The sequence below is a fragment of the Vipera ursinii genome (assembly GCF_947247035.1).
Source record: "Vipera ursinii genome assembly, chromosome: 7".
Taxonomy (NCBI): Eukaryota; Metazoa; Chordata; class Lepidosauria; order Squamata; family Viperidae; genus Vipera; species Vipera ursinii.
The window spans coordinates 54,842,720-54,869,512 of record NC_139521.1 but is presented as its reverse complement, the minus strand read 5'-3'; the positions used below and the strand labels follow the sequence as shown (position 1 = coordinate 54,869,512).

Sequence of the window (26,793 nt, the reverse complement as noted above, 5' to 3'; positions counted from 1 at the left end):
TGACTTGTAGATATATGAAACATTCTGCAAACTGGAGATACACGAAACTGTTCTGGTCTTCTGAGAAACCAGTTCTATGTCATTAATATTTGCACTTGTTTTATCTTCTTAAGATGGAAAATTTCTTTGAGAGATATCCTGATGCTGGAGCAGGGGAAGCCTCAAGAAAGCAAGCTTTGGAAACTACAAAGAGCAACATTGAATGGCTAAAACAATACCGAGATGATGTAGCAACCTGGCTTGAAAATTCAGAGCACCCAAAATTTGCTTAATTGGTTCTCAGTCCTCATGAAAATTCTTAGGATTCTTTTTTTAAATCTCACCAACATGGTAATTTGCAAAATACTACATTTAGATTTTGACAGATATGTAAACTTTGAAATACCTTAATTTATTGAAATATATATTGAAACTAGCCAGCCAGTCATTCTTAAACGTTCCTATAAAAGTTTCTAGTCTCTTAGAACATTTTTTTCTCATTTTAATTGGACAAAATATAAACTTATCATTTCAACAAACATAGGATCCCATTACCTTTATGAGTATTGCTGATGTTTGCACTTAACCACATATTCGCCACTCTGAAAATGAATCTTTTATACAAAAATATTTATTATTCCATGTGTTCAGGACGGTCTTCCAAATAAAACTTCATAGAATCCATTCCAAAGGGACGGCTTTGCCTCTATTCAGAATATATATATATTCTCTTGAGAAATAAAAGCAGTAATCCAATTTTGGCGGGGGTGGGGGGTAATCACAAAATTTTGAGAGACAGAGAGAGAGAGAGAGAGAGAGACAGACAGACAGACAGACAGATTAAAGTTATTATTCTTAAAGTGACTTTGAGAAACCCATAGTTTTGATAAAGACTGCATCTATGGCAATTGATGGACATGTTGTCTGGCCTTATGTTATAGCATTGGCACCTTTTTTTTTACTGTCCAGCTCTCACCTCCATGTATCATATAAACTTATATGCAAACACTAAGATCTCTCACACATTTAGGCAATCTTGAAAATTTTCAGCCATTTGAGATTGGATTTTAACAATGAAAAAGGCTACGATACCATTTTATAAACAAATAATTTAACCTTTCTGAAATGGTCACTTCATATAGTAGTTGTGCACTGCTGAGAAAAACATCTAGAAATTAATTACTCCAAAACCAAGGCATATGTCTGACACCAAACATTCATTCAATAGAGCAAATTAAGACCGTGAAATATCTGGATATTGTTTTCCATGGGACAGGCAACCATAAATTAAATGCCAGATTTAAGTCCCATTATGTCAGCTTAAATCCACAAAAAAAGCATCGACTTCTTAATCTTTCCATTTCTCCAAAGGAGCTCAAATATATCTGCAGCAACTAATGTTTTCTCAGCTAAGATCTGAGCTCAGCTCCTTTCTGGAGTTCAGTGGTGGCCCTACAGGTTATTTCTTTCTCTTGAAAGAGTTCAGTTCAAACTTCTGAGATCTATTTTTCAAGCACCTTGAATGGGGTATTTTGCCATGAAGCTGGCCAACTTAAAATAGAAAACTTTCATCTCAAACTTACTTCCCCCCCCTGCTGACCTGGTACCTTTAATCATGACTTTCACTCTTCCTGGCAATACTTACTCAATTGCAATCTTATGGCGTTACATGGGCAGCTCTCACCCTAAAAGACGGTGCGTTAGCTGATCTTAATGGGCTATTAGAGCTGCAATCAGATTCATCACTTCTACGCAGAAAAATCTTTTTGAGCTATTCTGTATATTTGTTCTGACCATCAAGACACCTAAGCTTCATAATGGTTCCAAAATTTAGGAAGGCTTATCCTTGACTAAATGTAATACCATCCTCTAAGAGCTATTGCTAAAGGAAGATTCAAAACATCCCTTTGTGTCCATGAGGTGCAGGAATAGTTGAGACAATGGAACATGTTATTTTATATTGTTCCCTCTACACAGGAATCATCTCCATTCTTCACTAAACAACCTGGTTGTTCTACCACTCTTAAGCTGTTACTATCTGATCAGTCTTATTTTACTTCACAGACCACAGCCAAGAATTGATCTGTAGTTTGTACAGGGCCCTGGAGTATCTCCTCCAAATTTTTTAAAAATATTTTAGAATGTTACATCTTCCTCTTTTCCTTTAATTAATTGTGATTTTTTTTTGTTTTATTTCTTGGTCTATGACTGAATAAATATTAATTGATAATAAACATTGATTGATAATTTAATCTGTAGTTTGTATGCTTTTATATAAAGATGATGCAAATACGATAGTACACCTGAGTGGTTGTATTTCCAGACCCTGGAATAATCAGTAGTGTAGAAATATTATCAGCCCCACAAGATAGATCAGACTGCCCAAGAAGACTAGAACTATACTTCACTGGGTTAGGTTAGGTTCACAGGATGATGGAAAAAAAGGATGGGTTTATCTCCTGTGGTGGTTCATCTTTCATGGCTCCACATGCTCAGTGGTACCTAGAATCAATATGGGGAATAGGTAGGCATGAATACTTCTGGAAACTTGATCTCGCTCAGTTTATTAGTTACCCAGTTTTAAATTTATTTCATCCTATGTTTTCATTTCATTTGTACTTCTCAGTAAAAATCTGCCTCTAAATTTATGCTTTTGGGGGCATTTTTTCTTCTAAGATACATAATTTTGTACGTATGTTTTGCAATATAGAGGTAAATACAACCTTCCCAGATGTAACAGCATGCATTTTTGTAATTTTAATAAGCATCCATCATATTACTGCATATATTTCTGCCCTACACTCATATTTTGTGTAGATTGTTTTTGCTTTGGGAAATCACAATAAATGTCAAAAACCTGAGAATATCAAAAGATCATTGTGATTAGTTAAGGCTACATTTACATGTAGACATGATACAAAGAAAAATTGTATTTCTTACTACTTTTTATTCTAAACTTGCTGAAATAACAAACAGATTAAGTAATTTTAATATTACAAATCAAAATAGTCAATTATATTAATAAGGTTGCAAGCATGCAAACTTACATTTTATCATTATGTATTAACAGCAACCTCGTTTGGCAAAGAAGAGTCATTGCAAACAATTAACATTTTAAACTGCCTTATTGTTTAATGCATAGGAAAGCTTGGCACCTATTGGGGACATAGGATTCTTGAGAATGGGGACTACACTTAAAAAATGAGCACAGTTCAGAAAAAATAAAAAAAATATTGATGACTTATATTGTGTACTTCATAATTCCAATTTAATTTTTAATGTTGGAAGTGACCCTGGGTGCTACATTCACTTGTGGAGATGGTTACAAGCATCAAATTCCTGGGCATTCAGTTAAAGAGTAGGCTGGCTTGGTCAGTCAACAATGAGACACTGGTGAAGTGGGCATAGCAGTGCCTGCATTTTCTGCATTGCATGAGAAAAACACATCTTCCTTCTCCTGTCCTGGCCACTTTCTACAGGGGAACAATTGAGAGCATCCTGTCATACAGCATCACAGTCTAGTTTGGAAGCATCACTGCTTCAGACAGGAAGGCAGTACAGAGAGTGATGAGGATGGTTGAAAAGATTATTGGCAGTTCCCTCTCTTCCATCCAGGCCATAGCATATAAGCATTGCTTGAGCAGGATTTTCTGGGACACTACACATCCTCTTCATGACCTGTTTTCCTTGTTACCTTCTGGGAGGAGGCTTCGAGGTATCCGAAGCACAACATCCAGATTCAGTCAGTTTTGTTCCATACAGTATTAACCTTGTGAACTCTAAAGCTTCCTCCTTCCGTTATATATTAAACATGGACAGTGATTAATATTTATATGTTACTTATATGTAAGGCTGTAGGTCTATACATATGTTGTATAAAGTATGTTTAAATGTGTGTTAGGTATGTGTACACTTCGAGAGCAAACAACTAAATTTCATTTTTAATGTGCCATTGTGCCCACAGTAAAAAAATGACAATAAAAATCTATCTATCTATCTATCTATCTATCTATCTATCTATCTATCTATCTATCTATCTATCTATCTATCTACCTATCTATCTATCTATCTATCTATCTATCCCTATCTATCTATCTATCTATCTATCTATCTATCTATCTATCTATCTATCTATCCATATCTATCTATCTATCTATCTATCTATCTATCTATCTATCTATCTATCTATCTGTCTAAAGGATTTGGGGGGGGCACAAACAGCCTTGAGGTTGTAAGTTACAAAGCCTTGTTTTAAATAAACATTGCTGGACTATCTTGCATTCTTTGCAGTATTATGGTATTTACTATAGTTTTATTTTAATGTCCTAATTTACATTTCAGAAGACCATTACCACAGGCTAATTTTATTCATTAACATTTTCTCCATGAGTAATAAAAACTGAAGACAATATATAATCCAGTGGTTGCTAACTGTTTAGGGGATTCAGTCTTTTTTGTGATTGGTTTTAAATTTTCTATTATGGAAAATTATGGAAAATTTATCTTCTATCTTTGACAAGAGAGACAAAAACTATACTGGGTTTTTTCAAGGTCCTGCAAAAATGTAATAGGTTCTATGGAAGACAAAGTGGGATCACTGAAATGTAGCAGTTTTCTGTCTTTACAACTTTATTTCTGGATCAGAGTTACCAGATATTTTTTAAAAGCTAACAGGTTCCAGAGCTTTAAAACATTTGAAAAGCCCTTGTCTGGATGTTGCAATGAAGCAGCTTTCTCAAAACATCTATAAACACTCACACATAGAAAGAGACAATTCGGGTCTCATTCAAGTCATGACACAAGATCTAAAACTAAAAATAAGAGTTTAGGTGTCCTTACCCAATTTGGTGCCCATGAATTGTTGGCACTTGCACAGCAGAGGCAGGATTATAGCTCAACATATTTGCAGGACATCAAACTGAGGAAGGCAATTCAGATGACATTAGTACCAGTGATAATGCCATCCAGCCATTGCTGTTCAATACACAATCCGAGTGCATCGATATGGCTGGGTGATACTAGACAACAGTTGTATCAACAGCCTGTGATGCTATCTCTACTCCTGAAAAGTGATTGACTTTTTGTTTTCTTTTTCTACTTAGGATTCTCCCCCATAAGTTGACTACTTAGCATGTTGCTTAGATTAAGTTAATGGAGGACTGGTTGAGGCCGCTGACATTCTAATGCCCTTCTTCACATGACCATCTTCCTTCCATAAGCTCTTTAGATAAACTGTTCTAAGTGAACCCTAATTTTGCTTCTCATCCAACAGCCATTCTGTCAAACCACTTCATACATAGAGAATGGCCAGGGCAAGGGGTAATGTAGGGAAGGGGGAGGAACCATGTTAAACCCTATTAATAACATTATTCCCCATGTGCTGTTTAATTACAAATTACCATTGAGTTGTAAGCCTGTAGGGTAGGGGCGTCAAACTGCCGGCCCGCAGGCCAGACGCATCATCCAGAAGCCGTGCCCACCCCATTGCCGGCAATGGCAAAACCGTCCCGATACATTGCACGACGTCACGTGACATCATGAGTTTGATATATCTGCTCTAGGAGTTGCTCCCAAAGCATGTGGGGCTTCTGTAGCCTTGGCACATGGACTGGCATTCCAGTGGGGGGGGTGTTCCCCAAGCTATAGCCGGAAAAGGCAAGATATCTGTGTCTGTGGTGGTATTATTCAAATCTCACTTGTTTATCATGTGTACCATGTGGATCTTGAACCACAACATCGTGGTAACCATCTTGGGTTTTTTAAAGCCTAATCTGTGACCATCCCTACACCCGTAGGATACCATTTTGGGGCTGCAAAGTTCCTGCCAATCAGCAAATATTTATTGTTTACTGTATCTGTTTGCTGCCACCTGATGTCCACTTGAATATTTTATAACCTCAATATGGTACCAATATGCTTAATAGAAATAATGAATAATAATCCATCCCTAAGGACTGTAAAGTTGATATGCACCCTATGGGCTTTGAAAGAAATGATGAACTGAAGGGCTGCAAGTGTTAACTGCAATGGAACATGTTGAGTTTTCCACTAAATGATCTAGGATACTACACTGTTCATGCAGTTATCATACTTGATACAAGAAACAGGTAACAATGAAGAGGCAAAAATGGCCCTTTCTAGATATTAAAAGTAGTACTTCCAACAAGTATAGCAGCAAGAAAGACAAATGCTTTACAAATATCATAATGCTGGATAATTGTGTAATTTGTCTACAAAGATATCAAATGATTCTTACCAATCTTCAGATGTAGCTTCAAAAGAAAAAAATAAGGAAAAAAGCCTTAAGCAACAGAGCTAGGGTATCTCTTAATTAAAAAAGAAAAGAAAAAAACTGAAGCTGAACTTGTTTAATGAAAAATGCCCTAAAGATTCTCTGATTCCTGTAATGGTATTTTTACTTCAACCAACAGCCAATTAAACTGTTTTAATATAATTAAAGCCACCCATGAACGTTTTCTTGCAAAACAAAATCATACATACTGTAATGTATTGGGCTTGCTTGTTAACACCACGTGGTAATGGCTGGTAGGCTGCTAGAGCAGGGAGCTAGCTAACAGCTCCCAGCATCTCAGTCAACCCATCTCCAGCGCTGCCATTGGTTGCCCCTAGGTAGCAATAGGTTGCTTCTTCTGCAACATTAGCCAAGGGAGAAAGCAAACAGTCCATGCAAACACCATTGATTTCCTTCTTTGATAAGCATTGCAGACCAAGGCCTGCCCCAGACTTCTCTCCAACAGCTTCATGCCCTGAAGGACTTCAAGGTTGGGTGACTTCAGGGCATGTTGTGGGCCATCCCAAAGTTAGCAAACCTGAAAGTTCTTGAACCAGCACTGAAAGAAAAAGTTCAGACAAACTATCTCCTGTAGCATTGGCCGGAAAGGTGTTCAGGGCCATTGGAAATATTGAGTCAAATCAGGTTGGCCCTTACTCTAAACAATGCAAATGATGTCACTATACTTCATTCCATAGAATCCTTATGCTGAAGCATTTGCAAGTCACTTCACATAGACCTAACACCTCTAGTAGACAAACCACAGTATAATCTGTTATGTACTGGGCTCTTAAAGTATACCACATGGGTTGCTGGAGCAGCTAACAGCTCTCCAGCAACCCAGACTACAAGTCTCCTGTGCTGCAATTAGCTATGTCCAGGCAGCAATGGTTGATTCAAACCTATTGGCTGCCACCTAGGGGCTAGATATTGCAGCTAGGTGCAGCCTTTTCCCCAGTACAGTTTCTGCATGAAATAAACTATCAGTTACCTTGTACTCAGCTTCGCGTCTTCATTCCTGTGCCAAAGAACCCGCTATTTAACAGTGGCAATGAAGGTGGGATCCTGCTTCACTGATTAAGAGTTGAAGTCTACGGGGGAAAGGCAGCGCATGCTGGAGGGAAAAAGCATTTTCCCCCCCCCTCTCAAGGTCGGCTAGCAAGCTACGCTAGTGACCTCGTGCTCAGTGGACTCATTCCCTGAGCCTGGAAGCAGGATCCAGAAGAATGCAGGAACCAGCAAAAGAATGCCAAAGGTCAGGAAACTGAGAGAATTCGATGTGAAACACCTGGAGGAATGGCCATCATATCTATCACAAGTAGAAAACTACCTCAGGGCCAATCAGATCGTGGAAGAAGGACTGAAGGCTGCAACGCTACTCTGCGTGTACGGCCCAGCAACCTTTGATTTGGCTGAGAACCTTTTCGTGCTGACACCAATTGAAGCAGTCTCCTACGCAGACCTCAAAAAGAAGCTAACCGGGCACTTTCAGCCCAAGATGTCTGAAATGGCTTTGCAGTTCAAGTTTGACCAAAGAGTGCAGCAACTGGGTGAATCAGCTTCTGAGTTCATAGCGGGCCTGAGGCAGGCCACATGCCTTTGCAAATTTTCAAATTTAGAAGAGCAACTACGAGACCGGTTCGTCTGCAGCCTATGGGACAGAATGCTTCAGCAGAGACTCTTTGCTAGGTCAAATTTTACGTTTTCTGAAGCACAAGATTAGGTGATGGCTGACGAAGCTGCCGGGGGTGACGTTCAAACAGTGCAGCCCACCAAATCGACAAAGTTTGAAGAAATAGTCCACTGTGAGGATGCCAAATGCACCGAAGAATTCTCCAAGGAGGAAGAACCTGAAATCAACCAAAAGCAGCCCAACACGCAACAGCAGTGAGAGGACAATTACAAGGCAGTTCTCTTACTGAGATGTAAGGGGTGCAGCAGCAACCATTTTCGTGCCAACTGCTGATTTTGATCAGCCATGTGCAGAGCTTGCAGAAGGACAGGCCATATAGCAGTGGTTTGCAAAGCCCGCCAGAGAGCCCGGCCACCCAAACACCAGTCAGAAGAACCGACTAGGAGAAGTACTGGGGCCCAGGGTCCAGTTAATATGGGTTTTTTCAGAAGCCGTAGAAGCGTATGCTGTACCGGGGCTCGACGCCCCCTCGAACCCAAACTTAAGCTCATGACAGAGCTACAAGGAGTTCCATGTAAGATGAAATTGGACTCTGGCTCTGCAGTTTCAATTATTTCTCAAGACGCTTTTAACTTCGTGTGTAGGCGCAGTAACAGTTGGGCCAAACTAAGACCTCAGATATAATCCTAATGGATTTTCAAAATGCTCACGTTAAAGTTATGGGAGAAGCCACTTTGTTGGTAAAGTTTAAAGGGTTTTTGGGTTACCTGGATGTAATAGTAGTAGGGGGTACTATTTTTGCTAAACTTGATTTAGCACAGGCCTATCAGCAATTGCCGGTTGATGAGGCCACAGCCGTGGCTCAAACAATCGTGACTCACAGGGGGGCTTTCAAAGTTAAACGCTTACACTTTGGAGTCAGTGTTGCACTGGGTATTTTTCAGGGAATCATGGAGTGTACACTCAAGGGTATTCAGGGCGTCTGCCCTTATTTTGATGATGTTCTTCTTTTTTTTGCATTTTTTTGTTTATTTGTGTAACAAGCAAACATTAAGTCAACAGCGGTCTACATCACATTGCGAACAGGAGATGAAATTGTCCCATTACATGTAAGAAAATAGCCACAAACAAAGAAGAAATTCTTACATATAACAAGTAATAAAGTTCAATTAACAACTCTTTTTGACATCCAATTGTACCATTGACTCCAAGATAAATAATATTCTGTGTCCCCTCGTCCCCTTAACATCATAGTAAGCCGATCTTATTCCGCACAGTTCATTATTTTCTGAATTATTATTTGGTCGGGTGGGCTAACATCCCTCTTCCAATATTGGGCCCACACCAATCTTGCAGCAGTGGTTATATGTAACAGCAGGTACCATGCAGTTCTATTTATATTTTGTGGTCTTATCCCCAATAAAAATACCTCAGGACACAATTGTATATGGTATCCCAACATCTCAATTAGCCATTTCTGAATTTTCTTCCAGAATTTCATAGCCTCTCGACAGGTCCACCATTGGTGGAAATATGTGCCTTCTTTGACCCCACATTTCCAACAAGTTGGGGATGTTCCCGGAAACATTTTGGCGAGTCTGGCTGGCGGTAAATGCCAACAATATACCATTTTATATATATTTTCTTTATATGCTATTGACCGTGTTAACTTAATGTTCTTAATCCTAATTTTGCTCCACCTCTCAGTATATATTAAGCAACCTAGATCTCTCACCCAGGCCTCAAATTAAAAAAGAACAAGTGTAGTATTGGGGTTTCTTCAACAGAATTCCTGGGTTTCCAAATTGATGCTAACGGCATTCACCCCGCTGATTCTAAAGTGAAGGCCATTAAAATGGCTCCTAGGCCCAAATCAAAAGGAGAGCTACAAGCATTCTTGGGCCTCCTAAACTTCTATCACACATTTCTACCTCATAAGGCAGCAATAGCAGAGACCCTCCACAGGCTTCTAGATAAGAAAGCTCCATGGCAATGGACTAACTTACATGAAAAAAGTTTCCAGGACTTCAAAGCACTATTGTCAGAAAAGTCCACTGTAACTCACTACAAAGAGTCTAAACCAGTATGTCTTGCATGTGATGCATCTCCCTATGGGGTGGGGGCAGTTTTAAGTCACATAGAAAAAATGGGAAACAGGTTCCTATAGCATTTTACTCAAGGACATTGAGTAAGTGCAACTATGCTCAGATTGACAAAGAGGCCCTGGCCATCGTTGCTGGAATAAAAAAATTCCATGACTATTTATATGGCAGGGATTTTACGGTATACACTGACCACAAACCTCTGTTGGGACTTTTCACAACAGACAAAAAAAAACCCCACATACTATTTTGTCAGGAGGCATGAGTTATCTGCCCATGAGGACCCAGATTGTTGGGGGCAATTAAGCTGACTTTGTAATAATGCCGCTTGGGGTGTGTGTGTGAAAGCCCTAATAAGCAGGCATATACATAGAACGAAGGCTACTGCTAAGCTTGTAAGCCGCCCTGAGTCTTCGGAGAAGGGCGGAATATAAATGGAATTAAAATAAAAAAATAAAAAAAATAAAGGGTGCATTTTATGGGGAAACAGAGTCATAATTCCTACTTCCCTAAGAGACAGGGTTTTACAATCATTACATGAAGGCCATCCAGGCATTATCAGAATGAAAGGTTTAGCTATAAGCTACCTTTGGTGGCCTGGCCTTGATAAGGCCATTGAGGCTCAAGTCCATGGTTGTTATTCATGCCAGCAATCTAGGCCTGAAATGCCACAGGCTCCAGTTCACAGGTGGGAGGAAACACACGCTCCCTGGTCTAGGGTTCACATAGACTACGCTGGGCCCTTTCAGGGACAGCTCTTCTTTATAGTAGTGGATAGCCACTCAAAATGGCTGGAAGTAATTCCAGTTCCTAACATGACTACTGCTAGGACCATCCAGGTGCTGAGAAAACTCTTTGCCACACATAGGTTGCCAGATGTCTTAGTTTCAGACAATGGGTCCCAATTCACTGCTGCTGAATTTCAGGCCTTCCTTAGAGCTAATCTCATCAGACATGCAATGTCTGCGCCTTTTCATTCATCTTCTAATGGTCAAGCTGAACGCATGGTGAGGACAACAAAGGAAGCACTCAAGCGCATTGTGACAGGTGACTGGCATCACAGATTGGCGGATTTTTTACTCTGCCAGCATTCTACACCCTGCACTACTACAGGCAAAAGTCCTGCAGAACTACATGGGGGGAGACGTTTGATTACTAAACTGGACAGGTTGCATCCAGATAGAGTGGCAGCAGAAGCCTCTTGACCAAAACCCCCATGGGGGCTGCACATGAGCGATTGGGTTTGGGCCAGGAAGTATGGTCATGGGAATCTGTAGGTTCCTGGTCAAATTACCAAGGCATCCGGACCCCTATCTTATGAAGTGGGGTTGGAGGGAGGGTGAGTTGTCAGACAACACATTGATCAGCTCAGGAAACGGTTTCCAGAGCAGCCACTAAATGAGGACTGCATCATAAGTCCCTCCTAAGGTCCTCAAACTTGCAGCCAAGCCAGTCCTCACATGGACTATCAGGACTTTTCCTTCTTAACTGAGGCAGAACTGGAGGGAGAACTGGGGAGCCCTGGAGTGCAACATGGGTCCCCTGAAGGAGCAAGCCAACTGAACTTCAGCAACCGCTGTACCTACTCTGCCAAACAGTTTGACTCTGGGGTGAGCCAACCTGGAGAGGCCAGCCAGAGTGCATCGAATCCCCTTGACTCAGGAGCACAAAGGAACAGAAGTCTACCCAGCCCACTGGGTAAGCTGGCACCACAAAGTGATGGAACTCCAAGACGTTCCTCTAGGGCACAAAAGCCTCCTTCATATCTTGCAGATTACGTTGTAAAATAAAGAGCTATATATTGTTGTAATTCCTGTTGCCACTACACTACAGAAACTAGTGCTATGATGTAATTGTCTAAAAGTGCAATTTTTGAAGCCTATTCATTGAGATGTTGTTTAATAACATTGTAACCTACATTGTGTTTTTTTACTTTTATTATTATTATCACTTTTATTTTAGTGTGTTTGGATAATGAGTCTTGACAATCATTAAGACTAATTGGTGTTATTATGGTCTAGTCTAAGAGGGAAGGGGTGTTATATACTGGGCTCTTAAAGGATACCACGTGGGTTGTTGGAGCAGCTAACGGCTCTCCAGCAACCCAGACTACAAGTCTCCTGTGCTGCAATTGGCTATCTTCAGGCGGCAATGGTTGATTCAAACCTATTGGCTGCTGCCTAGGGGCTATTGCAGCTAGTTGCAGCCTTTTCCCCAGTACAGTTTCTGCACGAAATAAACTATGAGTTACCTTGTACTCAGCTTTGCATCTTCATTCCTGCGCCAGCGAACCCACTATTTACCATAATACGTGTTTTCCTTACAAGACACAAACACTTGTTTTGAAAAATCCTCTCCATTTTAAAAATGTTTTGTGGGAGAAGACAATGCTATCTTCTTGAGTTCATCAGGCTCAGGGAGAGATAAGTTCTGTCTAAAGCAGGAAAATTTAAAGTGGGGTAGCTAAAGCTCTACTAATGCCAATGAAACCATTAGGCCACTGCAATAAAGTAAATATTGAAATACATGTAGACTTATATTTGGAATTGAACCCAGAATTATGGCTGTAAGTCAGGCCAGTCATTAAGTGGGTTGCCATATGATTGCACCTGATTTATTACTTTTTTGCAGCAATAATAAAGCCAACACTGCAGTCATTAAGTGAACACTGCAGTTGTTAAGTGAATCCATTGTCTGCAATAGACATTTCTGAAAGTAAATGTCAATTTCTGGGGGAGGGGTCATAAATTGTGGTCATGTGACCACAGGATACTGCAAACATTAATGCGGGCCAGTTGCTAACTGCCCAAATTGCAATCATGTGACCTCAGGGGGCAACTGTTGTAATTTCAAATCCAGGTCATAAGTAGTTCTGGAAAGGTCTGTTGTAACTTTAAATACTCGCTAAGTGATTACTGTAAGTTGTAGACTATTTATGAAGCGAGTCACACAAACTTTTAGTTTCCCAATCCATATAAAAGTTATGTTTACACCATACTACAGTCCAGGCATGTCAAACTGCTGGCCCACAGGCCGGATGCGTCATGCCGAAACTGCGCCCACCCCGGCAAGGGGGAAAAAGTTGTGATATGTCGCATGACATCATGTGATGTCGCGAGTTTGACATGCCTGCTGTAGTCTATTAAGTGTGCAATAGCTTTATGTCTTTAAAAATGTATATACCTTAATTTAAAAACACTTTACAGTATTGCTAAAAAATGCTAAGCATCATCTGAGCCTTCAGTGAGTTGCAAACATTTTGCTGGTGGAGGCTCTTGACAAAAATACAATATCTGTGAAATGCAATAAAGCAAAGCACGATAAAATGAGGTATGACTATAATATATGTTGAACTCTTAAATTAAAACACAGTTCAGTGGCAGTTACATCTTCAGATGTCAGTTCTAGTGTGACATCACTAGAGGGAGCAATTCATTGTGACATACAGTATTAGAATTAGTTTATAGGAAAGCTTTCAGGACTTACAATTTAAAAATATTATTGAAATAGAGATTTGGGAATGGTAAGAGAGAGAACAGAGATGACAGAAAGAAAGAATGGTACCACAGTATTTAAAAATAAATGTAATGACATGCATTCTGCAGCATCTGAAAATGTCCAGTCCTGAGAAAGTTTAATTTTGAAGTTGAAATATTTTACGTTATTATACATTTTTGGTTTTCAGGACTGTTGGATTTCAGTGTATGAAGGACCTAGTTCTGACTGGAACTATATTTTAAAGTTAATTTTAAGAGAGCTGTATCTTTGTATGAAAATAAAATAAATAATAGCCCACCTTGGAAAACAAAATAAATTCCAAATATCTGACCTTTTTAGCCAACAATAGACTGAAAGTATGTCAACATTTGCTTTCTAGCCTCTATTCAAATGTAAGGCATTTATGACTACTGTAAACATTCATTTAGGACTGTGGGTGAAGAGACAAGGCCGCAGCTGAGGTAATATGTTGGTTTTACTGTTCAAAATCCTAAATGACTGCTTGTTTTGAGGCAACATTTTCAAGGCTAATAGTCTGATCAACAAGCCTGTTCTGGTAAAGTTTGAGTTTTAAGGTAATTTAATCACATCAAAGACAACTAAAACTAAATTGTCTGACTCCTGAATTTCCCATAAATAGGGTGATTCTGTCCTCTATATTTCCCGAAATTTTCAGAATTAACCAATGTTAATGTGATATTTTCCATTTAGACCTGACTTCTCCTCACAAATGGATCTGAAAATATTTCCATGGGCTAAAAGCATTAAGGAACTGCAATGTGACTAATTTTGTATGTCCACATTTCCTGTACAAAATCTTATGAGTATGAAGACACCAAAGGAATTCTTATTATTTTATGTTTTTTATTTCAGAAATAAGGACCATAAAGTATGACCTATCATACTGTAAAGGGGGGGGGGGAGAAAATTGACCATATTAATTTTTTGGTTGAAATAAGCTGCTCTCTTTCTCTAGCAATCTACTTGGGAACAAAGAGACATTTCTTGGATAGAGTAGAAATAAAGAGGAGGTGAAGAGGAAATAGTAGTAGTACTAGCATGTACTACTAGTAGTAGTACTAGCACTAATGGCAACAGGAAGAAAGAAGCAAAAGATCTGCCATGAGCAAATTCCTCCCTCAACAACAGCAGCAAGAAGAAATGAGACCCTTTTTGTTGGGAATAATTTGTTTTAGGAATAGCTCTAAGACTTTTCTATAATAGCGTGGCCTGATTACAAAATGAGCAGCTGAAATAAATTAGAAACATAAAATGTAGCTACAAACAGTACTGATCCAGAAAGATCAGTGGGTTGACTAAAAGTAAGGCTGTTTCTTAGGTTCACAACTTTCTTATGTTGATGCTCTTGCTAGGGTAGTCCATAAATCTAGGTGTCAGACTATGAAAATTAATATATGACAACTCACTTTTTTGTTTTTCCCTTCAGGCAAGAAAGAAAGAACAACTAAAGGTTCAAGGATTATGATGAAGAACATGCAAACTGTATGGTTGAATAAAACCGAACAAAAGATGAGTCTTTAGAGTACTTGACTAAAAAACATCCAAGTGGTAAAAAGTCAATGGATATTTAGATATATTCAGGGAAATATATCTTGGATTAAAAATTCTTAAGACCCTTGGTCTTTGTGGGATTTCAGAATAGGCCACCCATGAAGAAAGTTGAAGTTGGCAGCTACAGTATGCCCATTACTGTCCAGTCTTAAAAAAAAAACTTTCTTATATTGCTATGGGCTTCCCAATGAAAATCAAAACAGACATGAAAGTGACTGTTTCATGACTGACATGAAAGATCTGGAAGAGGGCTAAGGCATAAATCATGATGTTACGTTCTTTAAAAAATTGGGAGGGTCCTTTGTGCTCTCTGAGCTTGGTTGTTTTCTTGCAGACATTTCTTTACCCAATCTAGGTAACAACATCAGTGCTAGTAAGAAATGGGGCTTGCTCTCAATTTATATTCTTGCCCTGTCAGTGCAAGTGGTCTTGGAAGTTCTTTGATTGGGCTGTTTATAGTTAGCTTGTTTGGCAGTTCCTTGATGGAATATTGTTTACTTCTTGATTGTTGGTCTGATGTTACTATTGTTGTTAATTTATGTTTATCTGGGTGTTGATTGTGGGTGAGCAGGTATTTTGATCTTTTTTTTTCCCCTTTGGGCTTATTGATTGTCTCTTTTGCACAGTATGTAGATGTTGTTTATGTCTATGTGTCTATTGATACCAATTTGTCAGAGTGCCAGGCTTCCAGGAATTTTTGAGCATTTTTGGACTTAGCTTAGTCTAAGGTGGTTACAGTTTCCTAGATGAAACTATGGTTAAGTCTGAGCATGTGCTGAGAAATTAAAGAGTTTTCATCATGTCTTCTGCCCACTAGTTGGTGTTCATGGATGTGTTCTGCTAGTTTTTAAAAGATTGGAATTATAAATTTCATTTCATCCAATTGGCCAATTCCAATCAGCTTCTGTAATAATACAATTGTTCTTAACAAACTCAGATGGATATAAAAAGACAGATGCATCCCTATCAGGATTGAGGCCAAAGTCAACCACAAATATGGATCAAACAAAATAGGTGGCTTTTACTTCCAGTAGTGCAGCGTTTCCCAACCTTAGGAACTTGAAGATGCGTGGACTTCAACTCCCAGAATTCCCCAGCCAGCTATGCTATGCTGGCTGGGGAATTCTGGGAGTTGAAGTCCACGCATCTTCAAGTTCCTAAGGTTGGGAAACGCTGCAGTAGTGAACCAGTGACATCTGTAAGAGGGAGAGATAGAGAGAGAAGGTGTCTCTTAAGAGGTAGGATTGTGTACCTATGGACCTTGATTCAGCAGCTAGGAAAACAATCTAATTTGCTTCTGAATTATTCAGAGCCATCCCAGTCCAATTTAGTTGAGTCTTGAACTGATATCAGCTAGCAACCCATTAATAGTAACAGAACATAATTTCTAGTGAAAGAACTGTGGCACATAGTGAATTGTAATTTTTATAAGAGGATGATCCTTGCCAAACATTACGATGATGGCTTAGAGCATGGAAATGCAAACATTTAAGAAGAACTAGTCCAGCATTTTAGTTATTTTTGTAAAGATTTTTTTTTAAAAAAAGACATGTTTTAGAGATGAGGGGAGTTCTTGCTTTAAATAAACACATCCTAAGAGCAATAATGTCAGCCAATTGAGTAAATCTTGAGTTGCTGCACCAAAGCAAGACCCAGCAGGACTATAAAAAGAGCACTAGAAGATCTTTCCCCAAGGCAGTGCTGATCGCAGGCTAAGATATGAACTGAAAAGCCTGAGAAAAAGTACTGAAAAAGTTGACAAATGTTGGAGTGAAGACAAGTGAACCTGACTGGCAAACAGACAAGGCTGAAGTACCAACTATTGGTCATATCTAAGCCATACTTGGAAGCTTTTAAATAAACAGACCAGATCAGAAGAACTGTTGATGGTGACATATCTGGGGACACTCTGCTCCTTTCCTCTTTCACTTTGTGCTATTCGGTGACTCATCAAGAGAGGCCCTTGCACAAGGCTTTGAGTCCCCAGAAATAAGTTCTCATTTTGAGTGTCCGATTCAAAATCTGAGATCTAAATAATGTGGTTTCTACTTCCAAAGCAATACTGGAATCCATCACTTCATGATCTAGGGACGGTGGCATACTAAAGCTGCCATTTTCATTCCCTGTCACCCCTCCTTTGTACTGCTGAGTTTAAGCAGATTAAAAATTTAACCAGTTTAAAGTGCAATGTTACAGCTCCAGGAGAACAACCAAAAAGTGGCCGTTCAAATTAAAGATAATCCTCATTTCACAACTATTCGTTTAGCAACCGTTCAAAGTTATGATGGTACTGAAAAAGTGACGTATGACCAATCCTGATACTTACAACATCCTCATGATCAAAATTTGGGCACTTGGCAACCAGCATGTATTTATTGTATGATGATTTCAGTGTCCTGGGGTCATATGATCACCATTTGTGACTTTCCCAGCTGACTTCTACAAACAAAGTCAATGGGGCAAGCAAGATTCATTTAGCAACCGCATTGTTCATGAAAGAACTGTAGTGATTTGCTTAATCATTGTGGCAAAAAAGACACAACTCACTTAACAACCACATCATGTAGCAATGGAAATTATGGTCCATTGTGATCATCAGCTGAGGACTACCTATTTGCTTCTAACGGCCCTCCCCAGCTGACCTCAGTTATGGCAATTATGCACTGTGCTTTTATTCAGCTTCTACACCCCAGTCCCACAACTGGAAATTTGAATAACTGGCTCAATATACCATTTTTATTGGTTTGGGAATGAATCTTATCCTAGGTATATGGATTTTGCTTCTTTATCTTAAACCACCATTTTTATGCCTTCCAAACTGGTGTACATAAATTACATCTTGGGGGACTTGTTATAGTGAAAATTGAATTCTATAAAATTATGATAGCTTTACAGCGGAAAAATGATGGAGAATCCAACCATGATTGCTGAACATCTGTCATGGGTTGAAGTGGTTTTTGAATGCTTTCAAACTGCTGAATAATATGAATAATATAACATGTATGAATAAGTAACATAGACCAGCCTTTCCAGTTTGTCCTCTATGGTGACTAGCTGGAAAACTTGTTGTCCATCACATCTGGAGGAAAAGCTGTATTATTTTAAATCAGATGCCAGTTATCCAGCTGTAGACTGACCCTTCACTGACTTCTATCAGTCACACACGTAAGATTACTGTCCTGCCAAAGGCATGTATTAAGAGGTCAAAGAAGAGCTTTTTCAAAATAATGGAATCCAAAGACTTGCTTTGTAATTTTCAAGGATGTTCACAGGTTGTGGTGGCTATGGCTGGGCAACTTAAGTTCTGCTTGTTTTTTTTTAGGTGTATTGCATGTGTACAGGTTTCATGCATACATTCCACACCCTTATTTTTTAAAAACATTCTCTAATCAAAATGCTTTGTAACAGTGTTTTTTGCCTTTGGCAAAAGTGCAGAACATCTTGTTCTCTGTGCCCTTTATGTGGCAGCTCTGAAGTCTAGCTTTTCCTCCCTGAACCCCATCCTCTGACACAATTCTCTTTGCCAGACCTGGATGCAAATCATTCTGACCCCTGGGCTGACGTAGGTTCCTTGCATTGGTCTTAAAATCACAGATATTATGACAACCAGGAAAAAAATGTTGATTGAAATCCACAAGATTACAAGGATATTGATGTGATATATTTCATAATCCTAAGAATGCTGGCATTAAGATTTTACTAATATAAGTAGTATACGTTGTGTGTGTGTGTGTGTGTGTGTGTACACATGCATACCGGTATATATATTAATCACTGTCCATTTGGAATACATAGTGGAAGGAAGAAACTTGAAAGTTCACAAGATTGATACTATATGGAAAAAAGCTGTGACTGAATCTAGATGTTCTGCTTCGAACTGTGCACTGCACTACAGATAGCAGTGACTGCATATATCAGTGCAATCTGCCTGCAAATACACAGGCAGACTGCTATAGCACTACAGGATGTGTCTGTGTGCTTGTATTACTGTACCTTATTCATATTGTACAAAACTATCATTTGTTTTGATCATAATTTGTCAAATAAGCTATAATACTTTCTCAACTCAAAATAAAAGCCTCCCTGCTCTTGAAAATATGGGTTATTTCCCTTCCTTGCTACTATGAGCAGAATGTGGGGCTACGGAATGGATGGTGAACAAGCTGCATTCCACATAGAGCAGTCAATATTTGAGATGACAATTGTAAACTTTGCAAAGTTTTACATCTGAGCCTGACAATAACTAACTTTAGCACATCATTAGCTAATCTTACTATTTCAGTACTGCACAGAATTGTGTGTTTTTAATGTATTGTTGTTGAGATTTTCAGTAAAAATGAGTAGCCACCATGGAAGACTTTTTTCAAGAAAGTAAAAAAAAAAGTTAAATGTTACATTATGTCATGCCACTCAGAGCTGAACAAGCTATTGCATATCAGTAAGATTTTTTTTTATGGCTTGCACCCCAGTGCCTATAAGACTGGGGGCCAGGACATGAGTGGTCATTAAGAAGCAATACTTATGAAAACAACCCAGCGTTCCCCTTTAATATGCTGGCTACATACCTTCTAAAGTTTGTTTGCCTTGCAGAGAGGTTGCCAGTAGCATTGTTTGCTTAAATCCCAGACCATTTTAGGAACTGTTTACTATAGCAACAAAGATTAGCAATAATGAAAAAGATGTTTCTGCATTAGGTGAATAAAGTGTTATAGATAACCCACATTTAGACAGTCCATATTAACCAAAAGGTCTATGCTTTGGAAAGTTTCCCTGAAGGGTAAATCACCCCATATTAAGACCTCAAATAAAATATACTTAATGTGGATTAAATGAACCTGCTTGGTATTGAGCCAGCCTTAACCTTGTTTGAAGAAGAGTTAAATATAACATCTTCGTGGCACTTTTGATCAGTGTCAAACTGACTGAATATAATCTTAAAATGGAATGGCTAATTTAGATTAGTACGGATTAAATGCTTTAGTAAGGGAGTAGTAACCTTCCCAATAGACAAATAATTAAATTACTGAATGTGCATTAAATATCTGTTATTTAACCCATCAGAGCTAATTAACCTTGTAAAAAAATACACATTTGACTTTTTTTTTTCAACTCTACAGTAAGTAGGCAAGAAACAACTATGGTAACTCATACAGAGAAATATTAATATTGGGGGAAATTACATTTTTAAAAAATCTGCTAGGCTATTTGAGATTAAAAGAAGCACCATGTTTCACAGCTACTTCAGGAGAAATGTTCTTTTGACAGACAATAAAACAAAGGGTGCTTTCATCCTCACTCTTACTAAGAAGGCTGATCCTCCTGGTTTGCTACCTGTTGGTGGTCACTAGCACGTGACTGCTATATATTTCAAAGCCAAGGTGGTGCTATATAATGCAGCACCGAGCTAGGACCAAACACCTCTAGACTTATAAACACAATGACTGACAATAGTTGTAACAACAAGGAGTATTGCAAATGAGACTCTACATTCAATATTCCACAATGAAGGTCCACCACAAAACACCTTTGCTTTGAATGAAATAAATAGGGTTAATTATTATTTTAGTCTATGGGATTAGGTTAATATTGTTTTATTCAAACTTCTGTAACTTGGTGCTACGTTTGCTTGTAGTGATGGGAATTGTACTCTAATGCCTCTAGAGAGCATTAAGATGGAGCATGCTGCTTTTAATCATTGCATTGCTTGATTGTTTTATATTGATTATAGCTTTTGCTTTATTATACCTCACTCTGGCAGCCTTCCAAATTAACTCATCAGCTGTGAACTGTTGATGACTTCTTCAAAAGAAAACCAGGTTATCATATTCTGATATTTGTTGGGGGGCTTAATTGTGCTTTTAGAACTCTCTTGTCAGTTAGAAATGCATCAGGAGAAGGTATTGTATTTATTGCCTATGAGCTATAAGGACCGTCATCAACAAATGTCTATAAGAGGCATTTGAGGTCTAACCATTGTGGATCTGATCCTGATATGGAAATTGGACATTGGACGTATTATTTTTTCCCCTTTCTTTTATTTTTCTTTCATTCTGGAAATGATGGTTTAAATAGAAAGGCGGTGGAAGTCGTTCTCTTTTATTGGAACTTGGAGGCTAAATCAGTACCAAGTATAGGCGGGTGCCCGCAAGTGCGGAAGGCTTTCCGCCCGTTCTTAGCCACGTGGGTGGCTCTTACCTTGCCCCGGGCGCCCGGCGGTCAGGAAGGAGAACTAGCTCAACAGATGACCGGTCTTTTTTTAAAAAAAGCTCCCTTTGTGATCCACCCGAGAGAAGGAGGAGGAGGAGGAGGAGGAGGAGGAGGAGGAGGAGGAGGAGGAGGAGGGTTGCATTTCGCGGGAGCCCGCGCAAGGTTACCTCTCGCGGATCGGACCGCTCCTGCGCCTTTTGTGCACATTTAAAACTTGGGCGAGTGCGTAATTGAGATAAAAGGGCGAAGATTTCCAGAAACAAGCAAAACTCTTTGTGGGGACGGGAGGCATCGTGGGGTTTGGTTGAGTTTTCCTTCCAACAGACGCCGAAGTCCTTGTGCGGGATGCGTCTCGCCGGCGGAACGCGCGGCTGTGAAACTCGGCGGCCGTTTAGGATTAGAAACGCGTTTTATTCAGGCAGTTGGGGAAAGGAGGGAGAGGCAGGCGGGGGGGAGGTCGAGCCGGTCCTGGAGAGAGAAAACGAGTAAGACTGCAACGGGAAGTGGGGGAACGAATGCTACAGTTGCTCCTCCGTCTAGCCTTATATTCCGTGGCAAGGCTGGCTTAGACGTAGATGAATCTGTGAGTTCCTCGAGGGTTACAGCCCTGTTCCCCGGCGGGGGAGTCCTCGCCTCCGCGAAGGCCTCCGAGGAGTCGAGAAGTCGCGTTTCTAGGGGGGTTGGGGTGGGAACCAAAGTGTTCTGCTCTCTTGAGGATCTCCATTCTCTCGCGGGGACCCTAGACCCATTCCTAATGTTTGGAAGGTTGGGGAGGGGGGGGGAAGGTTATTAGTTGTTTTCAGTTCGTTGTTAATTGAAAGTAGCCTGGGTTTCCCCAGATAAACAGCGCAAGGGTTGCGTTCGAAGTCTATTCCTTTTTACGAAGTCGTTTTGTAAGTCAGTCCGGGGGACACGTTCATAAAACAGAGCTGCCACTTATCCATTGCCTCGTCCTTCTGCAGTAACGTAAACCGTCCCTTGTACTCTCGTCTCCCAGTCGCCAAACGGCAGGTGGAGTTCCGCTCTTCCTACATTCCTGTTCCGTAGAGGATGGTGTAGTGGTCACCGCCTGGGGAAATGATAATTTGTGTTTGTATGGGAATGGCGCGGGAGAAATAGAAATCCCTCTTCTGAATCCCGGGCATGGATTATGGGTAAATAAATTGGATAAAACGGCTCCCTTAGTCGCTTTCTTCTGTCACTTACTTGGCTGAAAGTAAACTACACTGATCAGAGTAAGCGGTAAACGTTACAGTATTAGTTCTGCCCCATCAATCCGAATTGCAACTATGGAACATGCTGCTGTATATAAACACTTTGCAAGGATGTATTGATTTTAATGCATTTGTATCACTTTGATATCTTATGGTGTTCTCATCTAGAAATACGATATCAGAGTTTTCCGGAAAAAAATGACTGGACGTTTGTCCCAGAAAAGCAAGGAATATCTTCAGTTTTGGAGCTGATGGAAGGAGGATCCTTATCGTGCAAAGAAGTCTCCGGCGGTGCAGATTTTTCCCTCTTGCGCGCCTTCAAGTCTCACCAGCATCCTTAGCCAAGATGTCTTCTGGCTGTGCAATCTGGAAGTTATAGTTGCATACTTCTGGCTCTTGAGATGCCCGCAAGCCTGGATCCAGCAGCCTGGATCTCCCTTTTTTGGAAACCTTCCGACCTTCCGTTCTCCGCGTTGTTTCTAGCTGGAGATAGACGCCCACAACCATCTCTGGGCGGCCACGCCAGAGCCTCGCCAGAGCGAGGTTCTTGTTCTTACGGGGCAAATGTTTAGTGGAAACATGAGGAGTCAAATCGAAAGGCTTAAGTGCATGCCAGGATTTACAAAGCCATTTTATGGGGCTTTTTACAAGAATTTGAAAGATTATTCTTTTTTATACCTCATATTTTACACCGCCGTGAAATTCCCTACTGGTTAATGTTCAACAGAAGATAGAAGGAGAAGGGCGGTGGCCAAACCTTTCCCTCCGGCCTCCTTGATGGTGGGGCGGATTTTCTTTTGGAGAAAGGAGTTCAATTAGAGGGCGCAAATTTGACTCGTGAAGCCCCGGGCTTTGTTCACCCTTTGCTTGGATTCACACCATCGCTAAACCCGGGTTAACAAACCGCGCGGACTCTTTCCACAACACTGTAGGGAAAAACACGCACGACGATGTCATGATATAACCAATAGCTGGCATAATACTCCAAGACAAAGGTCGCTGTGTTCCAAAGAAGCATTCACTCCGCGTTAACCATGGTTTACTAAATGAACCCAATATGGGAAGCGAGGGTTGCCCAATCAACTGACTTAACAAAGGCTTAGATTCACACAACATGCTGTGCAAAATGTAACCGCGATATGTGTGGCATGGCAAGTCCGGTGAATGCATCCAGTGTGATTTGCAAATTCATGGTTCAGGGTAACTGCACAGCCAAAAAGAAATTCGAAAAAAGTTTTTTATAACTCGGGGTGGAGAAACTTTTTGGAAGTTCTTGGACTGCACTCCTGTCTGCATCTGCGGGGAAACAAGTTCTATTGGACTGCGCACGTGCGCGTACACACACACACACACACACACACAGAGAGAGAGAGAGAGAGAGAGAGAGAGAGAGAGAGAGAGAGAGAGAGAGAGAGAGATCATTTATTCCGTCTATCACCTTTGTTCAACTTTAAAATGCAGCAGCTTCAGCCAGACTTACTCCTCTGGATTTGTAACCAAACCCCCCAGAATGTAGCACCTTGGTCTTCAGATCCCAAAGGAACAAAGGAGCTTCTGGGATGGAGAGACTGACTCTCCTCGTTTCAATTGCCTTTCTATTTTGCTTCCAGGAAAGGGAGGAAAGAAAAGTTTCCCTGGCTCTTTTCTGATTTTATTTCAGTAACAGGGATTGACATCATGTTAGAACCTGTAGTCTATCTGAATTAAGCCTTGTTCTTAACACAACGGGATCTTAGGGTGCAGTTGCTTAAGGTGTTGAACCAGGACCAGGAAACCGGCACTAGGACCCAGAACTCTAACTCACCTTGGGAAGTTCAGCTGGGTGACTTCGGTAGAATCACTCTTTCCCAGCTAAGCCTACCTCATGTGATGGTTGTTATAGGGCAGGGGTAGGCAACCTTGGCTCTTTTATGACTCGTGGACTTCAACTCCCAGAATTCCTGAGCCAGCTATGCTGAGGGGAAAGAGAGAGATTTCCATGCTGAGCCATGCTGGCTCAGGAATTCTGGGAGTTGAAGTCCACAAGTCATAAAAAAGCCAAGGTTGCCTACCCCTGTTATAGGGAAACGGTGAGGGTGAGACACAAACAAACAAACAAACAATAAATAAATAAATTGCATTCATGAGAGATCTTATTGAAATCCCTGAGGTCCATTCCTAAGAAAATATAATCTAGGATTGGACAAATTCCATTCAGGATTCAAGCCCCACACTGCAAATGTTTACTGTAAAGTAAGCATTTACACAGTTTTTGTTTATTGCTACTTTACACTGCCACAAGTTCTCAGTGAAAGTGCTTGGTTAAAATAAGTCTGAATCCAGTTCCATTTAAGAAAATATGCCAAGTAAATAACATTAAATTTTGGCTTATGTAAGTCATGGATTTTCTAGAATTAAACGATTCCCCAGACACAGCTCTCCAGTTCTGAGGTAATACTATACAACACATCGAAGAATAAAGGGCATAATCCTTCCTTCAGTTCTTCAGTCCAGTCTTTTTCATTGAATGTGAAGTGTACAAGAGGGCCTGCAGGGGGGCAGCTATTTCTGGTTACTGATGCAAAAATCCAGCTAGAAGGTTGCATCCAGACAATCCTTAGCTGATCTCCAACAGTTAAGCAGTGCTGGACATAGCTAGTGATTGGATGGGAGATCACTAAGAAATTTCCAAGTTGTTAGGTTCAGAAGTTGAAAAACATCCTCTGGGAAGGAATTGACAGACCAAGGAATTGACAGACTGGTTTATTACGGACAGAAATATAATAAAACCACACAAATGTGTAGAAAGAGACTTGACAGATGCAGATTTTTTTATTGAAAAGTTTTATAAAAGTTACAATATTATCCCATCCCCACCCCACCCCTAAACCCCCCTCCCCCTCCCCCTCCTCCACTTCCCAAAGCTGATTACAGGGTTACAAATATATAATAATCATAATCTAACTAACATTAACCAACTATATAAATAACCAAATACATAATGCACTTTAACCCGCCTATAACATAATTACAAACAATCTAAAAGTAACCAACTTATACTAATAAAATAATACCATATATATATATATATATTATAACTAATAAAAAGAAAAAAAATCAGTATAATAAATTATAACAATCTAGAATTTACTAATAAGCTAAATGGAACTTTTTAGTCCCATATTTTTTCTGAATATAATCTATCCATCTTCTCCAAACCGAAATGTATCTTTCTTGTGAATGATCCTTCAAATAAGCAGAAATCTTAGCCATTTATGCTAAATTTGACACTTTAAGCGTCTATTCCTGTATAGTAGGCAGGCAGTCCTTCTTCCAATATTGCCCTACCAATAACCTTGCAGATGCAGATTCAAAAAGAAACAACAGAATCTTATTAGATTCTGGAAGCAGTCATTGGAGACCAGTTATAGGTCTCCAATTCCTACCATACATAAAGCAATAGCTTGCTTTCATAACCTTAAACCACATCCAATTTGCCTTGCATAAGCTATTGTGTTTATACCTTCCCAGTTCACATTTTCATTGAACCATGAAGCTTGCCCAGTAAAAGAAAACCTAAGCTGGGATCACTCCTCTAGCTTCATGTAGCATCCTAAGCTTGTGGGTGTCAAGTATTATTGATTTTTACTGACTTCCAATTAAAATAAAAGTCAGCATAGGGTCACAGCTACATGCCTTTGCTATGAAGTTTTGCAGCTTCATTGTAAAAGGACTGTCCCATTTGAACCCTAAGTTTCACCATTCCAGTGTACTGAGTTTGCAAATTTGGATGATAAGCTCACTTTTTCCTTCTCTCTCCTCTCAAAGCTTTCGGCACTGCTATTGAAAAATCATGGAAAGGAGAGGATCAAATCAGACAACCATAGAAAAAGACCTGTCTGCTGAGAGTCAAAATGAGCTGGTTGACAGAGACTGCCTGTCTTGGCACAATCCACTGTGCCTCAGAGTAGCCAAATAGCTGAGCATACTCTAGCCTCAGGGTTGTGCAAACTCAACCTGCTTGGTTAATTTAGCATTTTGTCAACCTAAAAATTGGGGTTAATTGAGGAATCTGTTTTAGTTCATCAAGAAGAAATGTGTGGGGTGCAGATAGGTAAATGATATAAGACACCGCCCTGCCCTGCCCTGCCCCCCCTTCTTTCCAAAACAGAGCCAGCTAGAAAACCTAGTTTCATACTGAATAAACTACCTGCTCTTCCATTTCTCCTTTCTTCAAACTCTGCCCAAAAGGGAATATATGCAGACAAAATATGTAGAGCACTTTAAATGGCACTTCTTTGTAAGAATCTGCAGAAT

The 26,793-nt window shown here is 39.9% G+C and overlaps 1 protein-coding gene across 1 annotated transcript in view; it reads left to right on the top strand.

Moving 5' to 3' along the window:
• The window catches only part of ENPEP (glutamyl aminopeptidase), a 46,237-nt gene extending 43,023 nt beyond the window's left edge, over window positions 1-3,214 (top strand). Inside the window, exon 20 of the mRNA XM_083367551.1 lies at window positions 114-3,214. Coding sequence (XP_083223677.1) covers window positions 114-272 — 159 coding nt within the window. The 3' untranslated portion in view covers window positions 273-3,214. The remainder of the gene's footprint in view (window positions 1-113) is intronic.
• Window positions 3,215-26,793: the final 23,579 nt, after the last annotated feature.